The sequence below is a fragment of the Dermochelys coriacea genome, chromosome 15 (genome assembly GCF_009764565.3).
Source record: "Dermochelys coriacea isolate rDerCor1 chromosome 15, rDerCor1.pri.v4, whole genome shotgun sequence".
Lineage (NCBI taxonomy): Eukaryota > Metazoa > Chordata > Testudines > Dermochelyidae > Dermochelys > Dermochelys coriacea.
The window spans coordinates 29,805,335-29,825,874 of NC_050082.1; the positions used below are offsets into that span (position 1 = coordinate 29,805,335).

Here is a 20,540-nt window from a genome sequence, read left to right on the forward strand (position 1 = left end):
GGATCTACTTCATATTTTTTTAGCTCGATTCTTCTTTTCTGAATTGATTTAACCCTTTTGGGTCAAGCCAGAAGACTACAGCAGTTCCCCCTTGGTAGCAGTGCTGCAGGAATTCCCTCCCTTTATTGCACCCCTAAGTCTTTCTGCTTTAGCACAAATGCTAACTATTGTTCCACTGAATCGGGACTGAGGTCTCATCTACTCTAAGTGTTTTAGCCTCCGGTGTAGCTGATCTGGTGCAGACGTCTAGCATAGATGAGTTGTTTGAAACAGGGTAAATCCATGCTGATGAAAGCCGTAGTTTATACTGGCGCCCCATAGGGGTTTGCAGTGGTGCAGCTGTATGGGCATTTGAAACCCCAGGGTAGACAAGGCCCGACTAGCTCAAGCAGATAGATATGTGACACACATCATTTGAAAATCTCTTGCATTAACTATTGAACGCAGTGCACTTACCATTGCAGCCTCTGTGCTTGGATGCCATACTGCAGAATGTTGCTGTTGTGTGTGAATTGTTTTTTAAGAAGTTGTCCATGAGAGCTGCACATTCAGGGAAACAGTATGTGGCCTGAAGTGTTTTTTTGCTCTTATTGTCCCTTTTGTCAGATGTTTTGGGACCAAGTGGATGGAAATAAGTCAAGTTAATTCTGAAAGCTGCGCACGGTTCCTGCTGAGCTGTCAAGTCACAGGTTATTGTCAAAATGAAAAATATTTGGTTTTGAATCACTAAGAAGTGTTCAGCTTGCAGGGAGGTTTCAGTTTTTCAGTAAATACCTGGAAAACTTCAACAAAAGCAGAAATGCTCTTGCAGAAACTTCCACTGAATTGAAAAGGCACTTTTTTATTTAAAATGTTCAGGTTTTTTTTTCTTTTGCTCAGCTGTAAGTAGTAGCATTGCAGATAAGCACACATTGGAAGGTCACCATTACACTTGAAAGAACATGAGATATGTAGGGCCCATTTCTTCACCACCCTGCACCTGGTGCTGTCATCTACACCAGTGCAAATTGTAAAATGCTAGCAGATCACAATGGTAGCATTTTACATTCGCTCTGCCCTGTTGCAAAGTGAAAGGCAAATGGGAGTCCGGCGGGGTGTTGGAACTTGGGGTGCTGGGGGTACAGCAGCACACCCTGGCTTAGAGTAGTAATAACAACCAAATACATGGTTTCCACTTTCAGCACCCTCACTGTAAAAATTGTTCTAGCAGCCCTGGAGTCAAGCCCACAACGTACCTAGGAGCTAGTTGCATGAACAGTCCTAGCATGTGAAATAACTGGATGAAACAGGAAAATCAACTCTCTAATTGTTGTATTTATACATCTGTTGAGACTTTGCTTTTTTAACTTGCCACTCAGCAAATGAACAGTTGATTTCCCTGTATTGTACACTGTGCTGCCTAGTTTTAAATTTGTAATTGGCCACACCGAGTTGCATTAACAATGTTTTATAGTCCTATCCATTAGATGTTCTCTTCTGCTTGTTGTTTGATAGCTTGAATGAGTTCTGCTATAGATTTTCTGTAATGCCATCCTGGGTTAGATGGCCAGAAATCAATCTCTCTTCCTCCCAGCTCCTACCTATATTTCTTTGGTGTACAAGCCTTGTTGTTGAATTTGCAGCTAAGTTATGCAAAATAGTCAGCAATATCAATGTTTGCACAGCCTGTGTCTGCATTCTTGGGCCGTGTGTACCAATCCTTCTGAAATATTGACGTGGTTGGGCCAATGTGAACTCTCATTTCTGGATTGTTAGACTATTATGTGTTTAATTTAGAATTATTGGGATCTCCTGGAGAATCAGTGTTTGAGCATTAATTATTGTTAAGGCAGAAACAAATGCTGTGTTTATGCAGCTGTAAGGACTGTTCAGACATAACCAAGGTGAGACTGAAATGCTCTAAGTTTATAATGAAAGTTATTGATTCTAAAGGGACATTTGGATGTCTCCCCACTACACATACAAGTTGTTTTAAATGTGCCTCCACCAGAACTAGACAAAAGGCCTTAATATACAGTTTCTTGGGCTGCCTGCATTGATCTCTGCTGAAAACAATATTTCTAATCACTAGAGACCATTTTCTGTCTGGCTGAAGATGAAAGCACTTGCTCACAGCCGCTTTCTCAGACTCCAGCAAACCTGGGGGAAAACTTTCATACCAAACCCAATTTCCTTCCCTCATCCTTTTCTGTGTTCCCTTTGATAGCGTTTCAGGAAGATCTCTGCTTCAATTAAGACTTCCTCTTCCCCTCCCAGCCCAGCCTCGATTTGGGGCAGCCAAGAAGTCATCCTCCTATGCTTGTGGCATCAGTTGGTTGCTGTGGAAATGCCTGCCTTGTCACAAATTCAGCATTATGGTTTCAAAGCAAGACAGGCCGGGCAGGCGCCCTAGCAAATGGCGTCAGTATTTGGCAAACATGGTGCTCATGAGACAACCTAATCAAAACAAGTGTCTGTGCTACGTTCGTATTCTTTATTTCCATGGTGCCAGTTGTGTGCTGTCGACTTCCCTGAGACAGGGCTGCAGCCGAGGAATCAAGCATTTGAAAGTCAAGAAATGAGCAGAGTTAAGCATCTTTCACTTGGTATTGCCAAAACAACACCAACATCCATGCAGGCAAGTTTGCATTTAATGTCGAAAACAGGCACAGAGCCAACTACATGTGTGCATTGTGCGCAAATTAGGTGTTGGAAGTGGGAAACATGGGCTGAATTCATGCTTGGTGTAAGCAGGTGTTACTCCGTTGTCAAACTCAGACCTGGTGTAAGTAGGTGCAGTTCCATAGCTATCAGTGGGTTTGCATCAGATTACTCCAGCTCTGAACCTATCTATAGGACTCTGGAATATCTATATCTATACTGGGTGGGTGGGTGTGGGTGTGTGTGTAAGAGAGGCAGTTGCCAGCTAATTGCCACATTAAACATTGTGTTTCGGCTATATATTTTGACATAATATATTTCCCTAATGAAATCTAACTAGCAATATGTCCAGGTCATATGAAGTGCTTGTCAGCTAGTGTAAAAATATGCAAATCCCTTGTGTGTCCCATGTGTCACGCACTCATTTAAATGCAAAGGTTGATGTTAATACAATTATAAGGAGGGGGAAAGAGGGACAAAAAACAACCAAGAGTCAGGAGCTCAGGAGTCGGGAAATTCCAGAGTCATATAGGCAGGCTGAGTAATCCGGTGCAAACCCATGGACAGCAATGGAATTTATATTGCAGCAGCAGGAGGTCTTATGCTATATTCAATAAGTGGCGATAAATAATTAATAAACACTTCTAGAAAAGCCAGAGGTCTGAGTCAATAGGATTGAAATTGATGGTTCATTGACTACAAGAATATGGAGCAGCTGACCATCTCTCAATGGAAATGTGGTCAAACAGTCTGGTGCACTGAATGCAGGGCAAGCATGGGTCTCTGCCCATGGAGTTGGGACTGCTTGATTCATTATACAGAGTGGATGGAAGTCACTGTTCTCATCTAAAGCCAGAGTGCCCTTTGGGAGTTCAGAGTTCAGTAACTCCATTGAAATCTGTGGGCTGGATTCCCTGCTGGCAAAAGTGTCTATAATGGAGTTGTGCCTAGCAATGAGTGAATTGGACCCTTTGTCTGGGGTAGTGATGTGTCCTGGGCTGGTGTGATTCACTCCAGCTTGTGGGCAGGCCTTGGGGAAGAGTCGCCTGTGCCACTATTCTTGGCTCGCTGGCTCTGCATTATTTCCTTTGATTTGGAGCATTTCTTGGGTCTGATAACTTGGACAATTACTGTTACAATTGCTTTTAAAAATTTAATTTTAAGTAGTCTTTCAGTAGAACATCTACAGCAGTGAGCTGGGGCAAGGAGCTATTTAACTCTTGACGTGTAAATTATAGCCGGGCCCTGTATTACTGTAAACGTTAGTGGTGACCACATGTATCCTGTGGAAACGTGTGTCGTCACAGATGAACCAAATGAAGGTATGAATGGGAACTATACACTAGGCCAGATTCTCTTCTCGTGTACCCCATTGTGAATTACTGGTGACTCCAGTGAAATTGCATAGGTGTGAAACCAGTGGAGGAGGGGAATTGGAGCCTCTCTCTTTTGATTGCTTTGAGATGTTGGCTATGCTAACGTGGTTGCTGTTCCTTTGAGTCACACCTTCCTGAGACCTTCACAAAGAATGTAGAAGGAAAGACTTTACCCCTGGTTTCAGAGCACCCAAAATGTGTTTGAGATGTAGACAGTTACATCTGTTAAAGTAACAAGGTGAAAGCCAGGAGAGATTTCAGCTTTCTGAATCCAGTGACCAGTTCAATAAATGGACATTTTCAAATGAGGGTGTTGCTAGGGCTCTCTCTAATTAGGATGCAGGTGTCTTACCAGCATGGCTTCTATTCCTGGGGTAATAAAAAACCTGTCTTGCAGCATTATCACTGAGAAATGCGAGTTAGATGACTTGCATTACCGCCAATTGAACTGCGCTCCTGCTGATCTAATTTCCAATTCTTTCTAGAGTAGATGTGCCCACAGTTGCTTTCATTTGGCCTCTGTCTCCCTGGAGATTCCTTAGCTTCTTATGGTACATGGAATCATAACCTAATGCCATCGTAGGGAGAAATGCTGTATTCCTGCCACTGGACTATCTCTTATAGATTTTTAACTGGTGCTTTTGCTGTGAAAGGAATAAGGCCTCAATTCAGCAAAGCATTTAAACATGCTTAAAATTCAGCATGTCCTTACGTCTCATCTTAAGAGCTCTGCTGAATCAAGACTTGAATGAGGACTGCAAGGTTGGGCCCACCATGCTTAAATTGTAGGCACCAAAGCTGGCAGTTAAAATGTCTCAAGGAAGAACTCATTAAATATATGATCAAAACCACGTGAAATAAAGATTGCAGTGGAAGTGAGAGTAAATATTGGCCTATAAAAGAACCTGAAACATAAACATACCAAAACAAACCCAAGTTTAAAGCAGATATTTGCTATGGACACAGACTTCAGGCTTTAAATGTTATTGGAAAAAGGAACATAAAGGCTTTTTCTTCTTACAGTAAAGAATGGGGATTGACACTCTTTGGGTTGTTAACCCCATTTCAGCTGCCAAAACGCCAGGGATAAGGCTATTTGTATTAATGTGGTAGGAAATATGAGAGAGGCAGGAGCCATTAAAGCAGAGGGCGAGTATAAATGATATGAAAAGGGGAAACCAGAATCCGCAGCCACCTGAAACATGAACCGAGGAAGACCGTTTGAAAGGAATGTGATGTTCAGATATAATGGGGAATGAAAGTCGCTGTCTCCCTCGTGAGAAGGGGAGCAGAGAAGATCTGAACGCAGGCTTCTAGTGGAACTGGTGGGGCTCAGATAAATGACATTTCTGTGCCGGAAAGTAAATGGGTCTTAACTTGATTAAAAATCTTGTTTCAGAAGCTGGATGGTCCTGGGAGTTTGCTAGAAAACTAGGTTCAAACATTGGTTTCAGTGTCCCGTGAACATTAGATTGCTTTTCCTGGAATCTCGCTCAGTGCATATCCCAAAACTAGTTGGTCCCAATTGGCCCTCCACTCTGGAAGGAGTGGCAGGTCAAGATTGAGGAACAGCAGCAGAGAGCTGTGTGTGGAGTAGCAACAGTGTGGCAGAGCGGGGTTATGGTGTGCTGGCCTAGATATGCATGGTACAGAACTGGGTTGGTTATGGGGTGCTGCAGATAAGAAATGAGGTGTGCAGGCAGCTGAGTGGGAATGCATGCCTAGAATTTTGCACTCCTATTCATGGCTTCAGGCCAGCACTACTAGATCTTGACACTCGTGAATATTAAATTCACTCACAAATTAAAGGAAAAAAGTGGATATTTATTAAATGAGACTTTTTATTGCCTTTCATTCCCATTTAAAACAGAGTGACTCAGCAAGTGCAGGGTATAATCATTGCTGTGGAAATCTTCATTGGTTGGGCTTTCCCATCATTTCTGCTTGTGAGCAACCCCTGGGGGTGTGTTGCATTAGCAAACCTGTGGTTATGTAAGGCATGAACGTTATCGCTGACCAAGTTGTGTCAGCCTGCCATGCACTGGAGATGGCACTGAAAGGTGACTTTCCTGATTACCTTTTTTCCTGGCTAGGTCTGGGCATTTAGAAACAGGAGCCCCAGACGCATTCAGACAATGGGCTTGGAATAAAAGTTACAATAAACCTTCCACTACTGCAAGATTGGAATAATTCTGAACAGATGATATAGATTTCAAACAGACATCTGTCTTCCTTATTTGATAAAACATGGGCTTACTTTGTACAGCGCTGTTCCTACTGATTTTATCCTAGTGGCAAGGGCATTGGACTGGGGGTTGGGAAACCAGGACCCGGTTCCCTGCTCAGCACTGACCTGCCATTTGGTCTTAGGCAAATTGCTTTCCTTCTCTTAGCTTCTCTTTCCTCCCCACTTTTGTCAGACTCGTCTGATAGGGTTGTTCCTCGCTGCATGGCTGGATAGCCCTGCCATCTCCAGGGGCCTCTGGTCTGCTCCATTACAAATCAAAGAAGATGCTTTGTGCTGCGATGGGAAGTGACGCTGGGGCACGGAGATGCTAGAAGGCGGTTCTGGATAGCAGGGAACTGCAGAGGAGGCTGGTGTAGCTTTGTAATAGGGCCTCCCGGGATTCAGTTATATTGCACTCCCTGGTCCGTGTTAGCCCTTTGTGCCTTATGCCTTTGGAGAGCTCGTCTTTGGGGACCTGCCTGGCTGACAGTTTGCTGATAGTAAGTAGATGGCTGCAAGCCATCAGTGGTTATATTTAGCATCATGCAGTGTAACTTGGCTGACCAGAAGGTCCGATGAGAGGCTTCTGGGCTCGTCCCCTCCCATCATTCTGGCCGTCTGAGTGTGAGGAGGATCTGACCTTCTCTCTCTTCCAAGGAGATGCCATCACTCGGTTTGCATCTCAGTGCCCTCTGGTTCTGGGTTACGACAGCAGTGGAGATGGCCTCACTGAGCTGCAGCAGCACTCTCAGATGGCCATCCTGCAGCCCTGTGCCCAGAGCGCACGCAGGCCTCGCCACTGAACGTCTTCCAGCCGGGAGTCTCCAGGGAGTCGGTGGGAGTTAGACACCTGACTTCGGCTCCTGTGAGACGCCCAGCTGTGGCTCTTCGGGAGATTATCTCTGCTGCAGGGACCTCATCTTGCTGCTCTCGCTCTGGAGGTCAGTGGGCTGAGGAAAGGCTGCAGAGCTTGGCCGTGTGTGCACATAGGTTCTGCTAGCAGGTGAGCCACACCTGCACCCCTTGAGCCTCATCCACTGGACCCTTTGTGGCTGGACCACAGGTATCTCTCAGCCGTTACAGCGTTGGCTGGGAATGGTATCTTGGCATCCTAACTACAGTGGTCATCACAGCTTTATTCCATGAGATGGTGGTGGTCTGCCAGACCAACGGGGGCAAAACTGCACCCCAATCATCAATGTGCTCCCACTGCAGATGCCAAACCAGAGGCCAGTTTTTAAAAATCTGATCCAGTGTGCACACCCCTCTGGGGTGATAGATAACCAGCCATAGTCATGGCAAAGCTGCAGAGAGAACCTGCTTTTATAACAGCATTATAGTATTATGCAACTTAGATGGAGCTACTATACGGTGGGTGAAAAACTGTTCCCAGAGAGTAGTTATCAGTGGTTCACAGTCATGCTGGAAGGACATAAAAGTGGGGTCCCGCAGGGATCAGTTCTGGGTCTGGTTCTGTTCAATATCTTCATCAATGATTTAAATAATGGCATACAGAGTACACTTATAAAGTTTGCGGACAATACCAAGATGGGAGAAGTTGCAAGTGCTTTGGAGGATAGGATTAAAATTCAAAATGATCTGGACAAACTGGAGAAATGGTCTGAAGTAAATAGGACGAAATTCAATAAGGACAAATGCAAAGTACTCCACTTAGGAAGGAACAATCAGTTGCACACAAACAAAATGGGAAATGACTGCCAAGGAAGGAGTACTGTGGAAAGGGATCTGGGGTCATAGTGGACCACAAGCTAAGTGTGAGTCCAGGGAACATCATTCTGGGATGTATTAGCAGGAGTGTTGTAAGCAAGACATGAGAAGTAATTCTTCCGCTCTACTGTGCACTGATTAGGCCTCAACTGGAGTATTTGTGTCCAGTTCTGGGTGCCACATTTCAGGAAATATGTGGACAAATTGGAAAAAATCATTTGTGTTGCTCTTCTCTGGACTAAAGGTCTAGAAAACATGACCTATGAGGGAACATTGAAAAAACTGGGTTTGTTTAGTCTGGAAAAGAGATTGAGAAGGGACATAAGTTTTCAAGTACATAAAAGGTTGTTACAAGGAGGAGGGAGAAAAATGGTTTTTCTTAGCCTCTGAGGATAGGACAAGAAGCAATGGGCTTAAATTGCAGCAATGAAGGTTTAGGTTGGATATTAGGAAAAACTTCCTAACTATCAGGGTGGCTAAGCACTGGAATAAATTGCCTATGGAGGTTGTGGAATCTTCATCATTGGAGATTTTTAAGAGCAGGTTGGACAAACACCTATCAGGGATGGTCTAGATAATACTTAGTCCTGCCTTGAGTGCAGGGGACTGGACTAGATGACCTCTCGAGGTCTCTTCCAGTTCTATGATTCTGTTTATTACAGTAGTGTCTACAATGCCCAGCCAAGTCTGAGGCCCTGTTGTGCTAGGCACTGTATACAGCCATGGGGGAAAACCAGTGGCTGCTCCAAGGAGCTTACAGATGACATGTACATGGCAGGCAAGAGATGGCAGAAAGGAAGTGTTGTTACAGCAGGTCTCACTAGCTGGTGCTGTTGCCCAGTTTTCCAAGATGTGCTTTTCTTGCACTTTATTAAAAAAAAAAAAATCAGTCTGGGGAAGACATGCTGTGTGATGGTCTTGTTGTTCAAGGCTCTGGGAGAGGGAGCTGTGTGCACAGCAGGAGAGTTTGTTCTCTGCCTTGGTCTGTTATTAGACTAGTTTCTTAAAGCAGAGTTGCTCCCTAGGACCCAGGTGTTGGTACTGGGCTAAGATCTTTGGGAGAAAGGATTGCCTGCATGTTGTGTGACCACCTCTGTTCTAGGATGGATGCTGATGTGTAGATAAAGGGGGTTACCCTTTAAATGTACCCTGACAGTGCATCACTAATTTCTCCTTACCTGTGGCCTTGCAGATTGGCTGCCCAGTGATCTCCTACAATTTGACATAGGGACAACAGCAGTATTAGACCCATATTACAGATGGGGAACTGGGACATGAAGTGACTTGTCCAAGGTCGTACAGGGAGTGTAGCAGATCCAGACACTGACCCCAGCTCTCTTGAGCCCCAGACCAGAGCCTTATCCACATCAACATCCTTCAAAGATTCCATCTGAACTGATACAGATGTGTCAGACCCACCTGAAAGCTCTTGATCTCTGCAGAGATTCTTGGAGCCAGCCTTGTGCAAAATGCTGACCCTGACTTCCAGAAATGCCAACCTGTGTGTGTGGACGTGGCTGAAGGATATTCAGATCCACAACACTTGAAGGGAAGGACGCTAGACAAATTGAGAGCTGCTGCAGTCAGATTTAAGTGCTGTTGCCTTTGAAAGAGTGGAAACTAGCTCTACAAAAACGAGGAGTCCGGTGGCACCTTAAAGACTAACCGATTTATTTGGGCATAAGCTTTTGTGGGTGTAAAATTCACTTCTTCAGACGCATGGAGTGAAAATTGCAGATACAGGCATAAATATATATTGGCACATGAAGAGAAGGGAGTTACCTTACAAGTGGAGAACCAATGTTGAAGGCCAATTCAGTCAGGGTGGATGTGGTCCACTCCCCAAAATTGATGAGGAAGTGTCAATACCAAGAGAGGGAAAATTGCTTTTGTAGTGAGCCAGTCACTCCCAGTCTCTGTTCAAGCCCAAATTGATAGTGTTAAGTTTGCAAATGAATTGTAGCTCTGCAGTTTCTCTTTAAAGTCTGTTTTTGAAGTTTTTTGTTGAATGATGGCTACTTTTAAATCTGTTGTGTCCAGGGAGATTGAAGTGTTCTCCTACTGGCTTTTGTATGTTCCCATTCCTGATGTCAGACTAACACGACTACCCCACTGATACTTGAAACTAGCTCTGTATTTGAAGTGAACAGTGAATGTTTGTGCTTGTATGATACTTCTCAGATTGTCCACATTTAGCTTAGTATAAGCTATTCTACAGAGCCAAACAGCTGAGAGGGACTGTGCTTGGTACACATGTGTGTAATCAATAAAACAGCCTTGCCATCCCTATTGAAAAGGAAATTGTGAATGCAGGTATAATTTAATATAGAAGGCACATTGTTCGCAATAGCATGCAGCAGGTTAGGTGGAAAAACCTAGCCAAGTGAAAGGCAATGTTATGGGTAAATATTGGCTTAGACTCATTAAACTTGGAATTTATTCATTAGCTCCTGGTCCCTGCACCCCAGCTGTTGTCTTAACTGCTATTATGTTCAGCTTTACACTGGAGAAGCAGTGACAGCAAGGATTGTGGGGGCCAGGTGTGGCATGCAGACAAATGACTGGGACAATTTGGTTTGGGGTTTTATGGTTAGAGGCGAAGTGTGACCCTGGAAATCTTGTAGCAGATGGAGACAAAAGCCTGAATCCCTGTGTGCAGTCTGGTTATTAGAGATTGGGTGTTATGGCTGAAACAGGCCCAGGTTTGGCCCTCAGCACAGACTAGGTTTGGAGTTCATTTGAGATGTGCTTGCAGTGGTCTCCAGTTATCTGACATGGAGCCCATTTTCCCTGCCTACAGCCCCAGTTTGCGTACCCAGGCCCCAATTCTGTAAACATTCACATGCTTACCGTGAAGCAGATGAGCAGACACATTGAAGTCAATAGTAATTCCATACACCTGAGCAAATAAGTGTGAGGGATACAAAGGCATAAAAAGTGTGGAATAAGGTTCTTTGCTCTCCCACCCTAACAGTGACTAAGAAGGATTTTATTTCTACAGTGTTAATGGAATTCACTTGGTCATTTCTCTGTAGGCCTCTTGAGAGCTCAGTTGCCAGAAAAGTTACTCCTCCCTGTGCAAAGTGTAGCCTTATATATGGATGGGTATCTTGATTTCTGATTGATCTCTTGGACTGTGTTGGTTAAAGATTCGGTCTCCTGACGGATATTGATCAACTTATAAAAGTGATGGGGACTACGGAATGAACAGGACAGGGTGAAAACTTAAATTATTTTGATTAAACTCTGGATGTTGGCTGTGTGGCGATCATGGGCTCACTCCGTATGGACCAGTGATTTGGAAGAAGACAGTCTTTTAGTGGGCAGTATTTGCTATTGGTATTTTGGGCCAGAAATTAATATAGGTCTTAAGCTTGTATGATTTTTGTTATGGATTAGCATATAAATGCTGCAATGCAAAATTTGTAGTGGAAGCTTAAGTGTTTTCTCCAGTAAATATTGGCTAAATGTGGGGTATCTGTCCTACCCTGCCCCTGGAATGTCAGAACTGCACTTTTTCCAGCTTTATAAGAGGATGTGTTGAAGTGCAATTTTTATTACAGTATCATAAACAGCCTGCAGCCGTCACCCTGGGCTGTGATCTTGTCAGACTCTGTAAGCTAGGCAGCATTGGGCTGGGTCTGTACTTGGACAGGAAATCTTGTATTTCATCTATGCACAAGGGGGAAGTGGTGGTGGTAATTCAATAAGGAGCACTGTTTGCTCTGACTTTAGTGCAAAGACCTGTCCAAAATGGTGGTGGTGGTGCAGTGACGCTGGATGTGGTGTCCCTTGGATAAAGCTCTGACCACTGTGGTCATTCTGGATCTTGTGGCATTCTCTGTATTAAACCAGCTGTCCTGGACAGATTCCTGTGAGTCATTGCATTTTGCCTCCCTAAACTCCCTTAGCAGCATCAATTGGTAAATCTGTTTTTTGTTCCTGTCCCAAACTGTGGTGCATTATTGCTGTGCACTGGTTACCACTGGCTTTGTCCCAGAGATGGCTGTGGAGCAGTGAAGGATGAAGTCGATAGTCTGTAGAACCCTTTACATGTGTAAAGGGGTTGGGATGCTCTAGGATGGGGCAGTAGGTAGACACAAGATAACTGTCATGCATTCCTAGCCTTTGGCTGGTGGTCTAAGAAATGGTTCAATAGGAACTCACAACACAGCCAGTTACTGTGCAGGGAAAGAGGAATATACCTGCCTGGTTGTCGTTTGAGGTACTCGGCCAGTCCTCTTTGCTACTCAGATTCTGTGCCAATGCTATTGACTTGGTGGGTAGCTGTCAAAAAGGTTGTTCTCTAAAGGTTTTCTGCTGCAGACCAAAATATGCCCAGTGGGGCCATTCCCCACACACCCGAAACTGGAGGTGGATTTGCTGGGGCAATTACTTGTTTAAAGGATCGTGTGTTAGGTGCTGTACAATCATAAAAGAGCTCCCATCCTGCCTGAATATTGAATAAGAATGATACGGAATGCCCAGTTAAATAGTGCTTGTTTTATCACCAAAAATGTTGAGTCATATAGTGCTGCATCTGCTAGATAGAAAGCAAGCTTCTTGAACTGAACATCCCAATTCCAGTCTATTCTTCCTTGGGCCCGCTGGTGCTCTCTTGTTTTGGCTCTCTCTGTTTTGTTCCATCACGTTGCTCTCTCTGGTCCATTGGCAGTGATTTAATAATCCACTTGTACAGGATCTGGATCGCAAACCCCCTCTTAGCCTTTTGCTATCAGGGAAGCACTGAGAATTTCAGTCCTCTGCCTTGAATTTTTTTCTTTTATGTGCAGTCACATGAATATTTCATTTTGCACAATTAGTTGAGTCTTGCGTTTTTTGGCTTGTTGCTCTCATTACCCTTCAGGGTTTCATCTCTCTCCCCTGAGTGCCCCAGTCTCTCTCGCTCTTCTCCTTTTTTGTTTCACTAAACATTTCTTTGGTTGATATTGTTTAGCTTGACAAGCTCAAGCAATACTCTGCCATTTTTCTTCACGGCTGTGTAATTTTCAACTAAACTGCCTCTCCAGGAGCCTTTTTTCTGTGCATTGTAAATGCTGCTGATTATTATTTGCATCGTGGTAGCTCCCAAGAGCCATAGTCATGGACCAGAACCCCCTTGTGCTAGATATTGTACAGACATAAAACAAAGACAGTCCCTCCTTGCCCCAAAGAGCTCCCAGGTTGACTGTGTATACCCTACACATGGTGTGTAGGAGCGTCAGAGCACAGAACGGCAAGGGAATAGCCCTTGTCTATAACACTCTGGTCAGACTACACCTGAGATTAGAAGGAAGTGGACAAAGGTTTGCATACTCCAGATATGGAGGAGGGAAGAGGCCTGTATATAGCCCCTGGCTCAGGCAAGAGTGTATAACTAGGAGCAAAGGGATGAAATTAGGACAAAGAAATTTTTGTCTCCATATTAGGAAGAATGGAGTGGTGAGAGCCTTGAGACTGGTGACTCATGTCCCACAGGAAGAGGTTGAAACTCCACTGCCAGCAACGTTTAAAACTAAACTGGGCAAAGCAGTAGTGTCCATTGTAGAGACACCCTGGCACTGGTTCCTGGGATACTGGCTGGCACCTAATAGGTCTCTTCCACCTCTAATTTATCTGATTAGGCAAGAGTCAAACTCCAAACTGAGCTAATATCCAGACTATTGAAGAGAGTCCTCTTGGTTAACTTTCCTCATTTCCCATTCTTGTAAGTCGTCTCACCCCATTCTGGTCTCGTGGGACCATCTGTTTTATCAAGGCTTTGAACAAAACCCTCTTGAAGCAATGGAAGTGAAGCACAGAATGAAGGTTACACCTGGTCCGTCCTTGTGTTTACTGCTGGGCCACTTCCACATCCAAGATCTTATTAAACATAGAGCTGGACCCTGACAGCCTTGCTCCCCTCGTCATGATGTTCCCAGGGACAGCTGTCCAAGGCAGGTACTGCTCACTGTTAGGGAAGGGGGCAGAATTAGGTTCAAAGCGAGGATGGAAATTTGCAGCCTTTGGCCAGAGATGAGGGCAGCGGGCAGAGTGGGGGGTTGGGAAAGTGACAGCAGCCAAATGGGAGAAGAGCCCTTGTTGCATTTGTGAACACCGTAGCTGCAGTGCGGGTAAAGGGAGACTGGCTGGACACTTGGTCGTATGCACGTTGTTTACCTGGCCAGTGGTAGGGTTCCGTACGTTGGCTGGTCATTTGTATTCAGATTAGCTGCTTCTCAACATGCGGTAAATGCAACAGCTCTCAAAGCAGGGCAGAATCCACAGCATCTGAAGGCCAGCCATGTGTTCCCCAGCTGGCTTGTTATCTCTGGATGGAGAGAGGGATGCCCTGCGCCCTGCCTGTCCTTCAGGCTGATGTGCGTGGCTCACTTCAAATTCGAAGTCAGTGCAGTCCCATGCAGACCTAGGGGGCTCTCACTGCTCATTCTTGTGAGTTGTTGACATCAGAAGTGCTGAGTCAGGAAACTGAAAGTACGGACACGTGTACGCACTGCAAGTTAACAAAACGAATCTCCCAGCATTTCAAGCTTCTTCCTGTCCTGGGTGTTGTCTTGCAGCCTTGAGTCTCTGCTATACACCGTAAGGTCTGATTTCATATATCTTGGGCCCTAACGGTTTGTCTCTTCATCCTCTCAGACCAACTGGGACTGCAGGTATAACAGCAGCAACATTGTTAGCATCTAGATGCCCTAGCCATCCTCCTCCTGGGCCCCATTGTGTCAGGTGCTGTACCTATGGCCAAGGCTCAGAAACCCTAACAGTCTAGAGAGAGAAGATGGACAAAGGGTGGAAAAAAGGGAAAGTGAACCTCCTCCTCTGGCAGATGGAGAACTGAGGCCCAGAGACCCCATCATGCAGGAACTTTGCCTCAGAGCTGGGAACTGAATCCAAGTTTCCAGACCAGTGTCTTGACCACCAGACCCCCCTTCCTGTTGTGGTGGGAGAGCCACCGCTGGTTCTTGCCATGGACCAGGACGTAGGTGGTCAGAGCAGTGTGCTCAGGCCTAGAGGTCTGCTTGGAGCAGGAGTTGGGAGCCAGAGTCAGGAGTCAAGCCAAGGGTTAGCATTGGAGTCAGATGCTAGAGGTGGAACATAGAAGCAGGGAAGCTGAACAAGGCCGGGACCAAGAGCGAGGCAGGGTCCAATGTAGCAGCCATCCAAGGATTCACCTATTTGCATAGTCAACTTCCTGTGCCTCCTTCTGGCTTGTATATCAAATCTGAGCCAATCGGAGAGGCCAGACCTCTCCTCCAATCAGAAGCTTCGTGGGCGGTACCTCTGGTGAGCTAGGGTCCACCAGCCCACGTTCGCTGCATGGGTGGTGGATGTGGTCTTAGGGCTGCCTGAGGACCCATGGAATTGGGTTTGCACCCGTGATCCCTCACAGCTCCTGGAAAGGGAGAAGTGCTCGCTACCAAGTTCGATGCAGGTGTCTAGGGCCTGTCTTCTCATTTGTTACATTTTCTGCTGAGAGTAACTGACTCAGTGTCAGCCAATTTAAACCATCTGGGACACAGCTGAAATCATTCTTCACAGATCCTGCTTCCTCCTGGGTTCAAGAACAGCCTCTATTAGTCACCACACATGTAGGAGGTGGAGCCACACTGAGAGCTGACCCATTTTGCTTCAAGAGGCCGGGGTGGATTTGGCTTTGCAGATTTTATTTAATATCTGTATTCAGAAAAGAACTCAAGCTGACAGTTATGCAGGGTCAACTATAGGTAATTCTTCTGAAGGAGTTTAATTTTTCCCAATGGTAATCATTAAGTGTCTCGCATATGTTGTTTTGCTCAGTCAAATCTTAAATACAAATTTAAAAAAAGCTTCTTAAGAGACCCTCCTAGAGATCAGCATCATTATAAGTGGAGCATTTCATGCACACGATAAGCACCACAGTGAATTTTGCTGCCTGTCATAACACTGAAGAGCGAACAGCAAGATGCTTTAGAAAAACTAGAAAGAGAATCTGTGGCTTGGAAGTTGGTAAAAAGAAATAATTTCAGACTTGAAAGGCCAGATACCCAGCTGAACCTTCATTGACTGCTGTGGCCACTGACGCTAGCTGGGGGTGTAAACCAGAGCTGCACTGAGTTGTATGAGAGAGATGGGAACTCCTCTCTGACTTGGCAGGGACAGACCTTCCTAGAGGTACCCGGGTGAGGCTGTGGCACGTGCACCAGACATATCCTGGTGGGAGCCAGGGTGCTGGGGGATGCCCAGTGAGGGCCGTTCCTCTAGTTGGTTGCATCAGCTGGCAGGGTTTGGCCTCTCCCAAGTGAGGTCTGTGTGACATTGTCACCACTGCAAGGAAATGATACGCCAGGAGGGCAAACTACCAACAGGGCAAGTGAACTCCAAGACTTTATAGCATGAGACAGGGTATGGGTAGCTGTCAGTGCCCATTTGTCCAGGGTTGCTTCTATTTCATTAATAACATATTGTGTTTCCCGGTTGTTTTCCAAGCAAGAGTCTCAAAGTGCATGACAAATATTAAGCCTTGTAGCACCCCTGTGAAGCAAGTCTGTGTTTGACTTCTCATCATTTAACAGAGGGGGAAACGGAGATAGAGAAAGGGGAGGGACTTGGGAATCAGGAACCTTAGTGGGAATAGAACCACTCTGCATTCCGAGACCAGGGCTCTGACACTGGGCTCTTAACCACTGTACAACCTGAAGCCCTGTTTGTCGGGGCAGGTTATTTAGCTCCAATGGCTGTTTGCTCACCTCCAGCTTAAAAGGAAAAGATCTGTGAGTTTTGGTTTGTCACCTTGGGGTCTGCGAACATTCATCCCCTAGATGTGAGCAGCAGGAGGCTGGAACCTCTGCTGAGCCTGCACTGGTGTGAGTGCACACCTGGGCATCTCTGGTCATTAGCCGCAGCATCTGTTTGGAGGCTCCTTTCAATCTCTTCCCTATTAGATTCCAGATAAGAGTAACTGCATTTCATAGAAACCACCTCCTCCTCCACAGGGAATCCAGCCCCTGGGGAATGCACGGGGGGGGGGGGGTGAGGGAAGGAAGGAAGTTGTCACAGAAATAACGCTGCTTGGAAATGGCCAACAGAATCACAGTGCAATTGATAGCGGCCTGGGCTGGAGGCTGAATGCAGAGAGGTTGAAAATTAAGCAGCTCTCTGCTGTGAAGACTCCCACCTAGCAAGCCTGACAAGATCCCAATCTCCCTGCTCTGGGACTTGGTGCAAGGCATATAATTATTTTGAACTTCATCAAAAGGAATGCGTCCTAAGTTGGAATCGGACTTCTCTCCCTTTCCCCATTTTCATCTCCTCTGGAAGCAGAGATCAAATCCACTTCTTGTGCTTACAGGGATGTTGGAGCTGAACAATCTGTAAAATCTGTAGTGGAAAGGGGTGTGTGCACACATATGTGTGCATAAGTGTAATAGGAATTTGAAGGGTAAGAAGCATGACCGGAATGTTGTAATTCTCCCCAAACCAACCATTATAAACCCACGAAATTTAGAGTGAAATTTATACTTAAGAGAAATCTAACCATGTTAATGTACAGAAATGCATAGCTCAAGTGCCCAAACAACCTTAATTTTGCTCAGTAGTGAACCATGAAGGGAAAAATATTTTTAGAGACGCATTGGATTTTTTAAATTGGTTTTATCTAATCTAGGACCACAAAGATTAAATGCTGTAGTTATAATTTTGTGGTTATTGCATGGCATCACCACCAAGGCAGAAGCTGGACTAGGGTCTAGGACAGAGAGGTTTCTCCAGGGAAATCCTAGGAAAAGTGAAGCATAGAGGGAAAGTTACCTGAAGTTTACTCTTCCATCGTTGTTTGAATGGCCAATAAGGTCCAACCTCAGGAAGCTGAAAATAAATACACTGTGCACAGATTCCCTTTGGAAAGGAGTAGGAGCTAGACCTGCCAACACACTCTATTTCGGACTGTGCTCTGATGTGTTGGCCTTATTTCTTGATTTTATACATTTATGATCACTTTCCACAATGGCTTATTACTCTCTCAGGGCTCCCAGTGTGTGTTGGAGACAAGCATGAAGAATCTTCATGCGAGTGCTGCATGCAGTAGGTGGCTGTGTAAAAGCTTCAAGGACAGTGATCTTAGTTAAATATATGGGCTGTTTCTTTTCTGGTTCTGCCAACATCAGTAGTTCTTAAAGCCTCTGGAGCCATTAAGACAAGCCAGTGCCTTGATCTGCCACAGTCGCTCATCTGCCCCCATGGCACTGTACCATAGGAAACATTTTAGGTCTGACTCTTACATCTGACCTCCCATTTTGTGCCTTCAAAATCTGCTCATAATTATGTAGGTTCCTTTTTTAATGTCCGGCCCCTAATGTCCAACCTACTTGACAGGTTCCCTTTAATAAAGTGAACTGAACAGAATGCCAGTAATATGTCACATACAATATAGGCTCCGTCACTCAGGGTTCAGCACTGATTACATTGCTATGCAAATTACCATCCCAGTCTCATTTGACTAGAGCTGATTCACTGAAGTCTGGCTTGATGGGCTAGTTCCAGGTTGTTCAGGCCAGCTGCATGATATGAAATTTGTCAAGCGCGCACAAAACAGGAGTGCATAAAAAAATACCATAAATGTATTAAAGCTGGATTTGGTAACCCTGATTGACTCTTTTTAACGGAATATTGTTCAATTTCTGGATTTAATTTTCTGCTCCCTTTTCCTGGTCTAAGGCCTCTCAGAAAATATAAATGAAGCAAAATCATTTGCCTCATTTGTTATAGCATCGCTCTTTCAAGTGGCTTGTGTGGAGCCTGGCAGGCCAATGGATTGTGGCTTCCCATGAGATCATGCAACCTGGGTGCGGCCACGGGGCCTGCTAGTGGCCATCAGAGAAAAAGGACAGCAGAGAGAGAGATCCTTACTGATCCTTTGTGTTATAAACTCAAGCACTTAAATAGCTTGGTGCTCTGAGTTTTGGGATTTTGGCCCATGCAGATGTTGAGCAGATGTTCTCTGATTCCCTCTGCTGGATGGAACATGTCAGACCTGCTCCAGCGTATAGCTGTCTGTTGTTCTCTTGTCCTGCCCCAGTTATGTTGCTTGCATATACAGGCTTTTTCCTAACTATCTCCTTGCTTCGACAGGTGAAGCAGATTATGGAGGAAGCTGTGACGAGGAAGTTTGTGCATGAGGACAGTAGCCACATCATCTCATTCTGTGGTAAGTCTCCAAGGTCAGGGTGCAGAAAAGAAACTGACTCTCTAAGAAGTTGACAGCCCAGCTCTGTCTCCATGTTCAGTTGTTGCTGCATTTCAGCATCATGCTGGTCTGAAAACTTCCCATTTTAGCTGTTCTTCTATGGCACCTTGTGCTAAGACCAATGAGTGTCAGGCCCAAGAAATGAATCCTTTTGTCAGCAAAATTACCCCCTGGAACACTGAAATGGATTGGAGGCATCGGAAGAGGGGAGGACACGGATGTCATCTGTCTAGTTTTGTAAACAGAAACAAAAAAGATAGGCGGACGAGGCTCTGGAGTACTTAGTGTCTTTTATTCGTTTATAAGTGGATTGAACAGAGGCCCCACTATCTGATATTTGAAATTTTACTGTTATGGACTGTTAATGTATGTAAATGAGAGCCAGAGCTTGGAGCGAGCATCTGTTTACTGTTTATAAATGGTATGCGTAGGGGTGGGAATGTTGGAACTGGGAGCATGTGTGGTGAAGGTTTTAAATCCTTTAAATCATGTCAGTGAGATCGTATGTGAGACCTGCCTCCAACCTCCTCTGCTGGTTCAGTTTTCGGCATCTGGTCTTTGACAAGGTTCAGTACTCAGCCTATTAATACCTGGCTTTTTCCAGGTGTAGTGACAGTTTTGACATTTGGAAAACATGTACCGGAATCAGCCAGTTAAAAGAACAGCCAGGCAAAGCATGAAAAAGTGCCCTAAGGATTTTGCTTGGCTTTGGTGTGAGACGTGGGCCTGGAGGTGAGTTTGCAGCAGGAATTGTGGAACAAATTCTAAGAGATTTTAGGAGCATCCTTACCAACAGTGATTTTTTTTTTGTGTGTGCTCTGCACATACCAGTACAGCAGTGGAAGTAAACTGCCTCGTTTTTGGTGCATTAACCCTTCCCCTTGGATGACTGCGGGTCTGTCTGTATTCTAGCTGCATGGTGCAAAGCCAACCAGGCAAAACACAGCTTGGGAGATAAAATAATCAGGCTGCAGACATCCACTAATGAGCAGGGTGCAGGTCACACAGAACTAATAGCCCCTTGCAGTAGCCAGTGGCTGGGAAGCTCACTCAACGGAGCAGACCTCGCTCCCTCTTTGCTAGCACTTCTGGGCTGGAGAAGTTTTTTGGCAATTGCCTCAAATCAAATTACTCGGCTCATAGGTCAGTACACTTGCTGCAATGTCTTTTCTTTGGGAGAGAAGGGGGGTGGTGGTGGTTCTAGCAGTATTGCTGCTGCTAATCAGAAATGAGCTTCAGGGATGTAAGAGGCAAAACCGGGTGTTTTTCTATTGACTTGTCCCATTACTTATCCCTGTTTAATATTTTTTTTTTCTCTTATGACTGGATGGGGTGACCAGATAGCAAA

General features: G+C 45.2%; 1 protein-coding gene across 6 annotated transcripts in view; it reads left to right on the top strand.

Moving 5' to 3' along the window:
* SGSM1 (small G protein signaling modulator 1) overlaps positions 1-20,540 on the top strand; it is a 74,600-nt gene that overhangs the window by 5,766 nt on the left and 48,294 nt on the right. For all 6 annotated transcript variants that reach the window (XM_043498140.1, XM_043498141.1, XM_038373825.2 and 3 more), the window contains exon 3: positions 19,078-19,153. In XM_043498140.1, coding sequence (XP_043354075.1) covers positions 19,090-19,153 — 64 coding nt within the window. In that variant the 5' untranslated portion in view covers positions 19,078-19,089. The remainder of the gene's footprint in view (positions 1-19,077; positions 19,154-20,540) is intronic.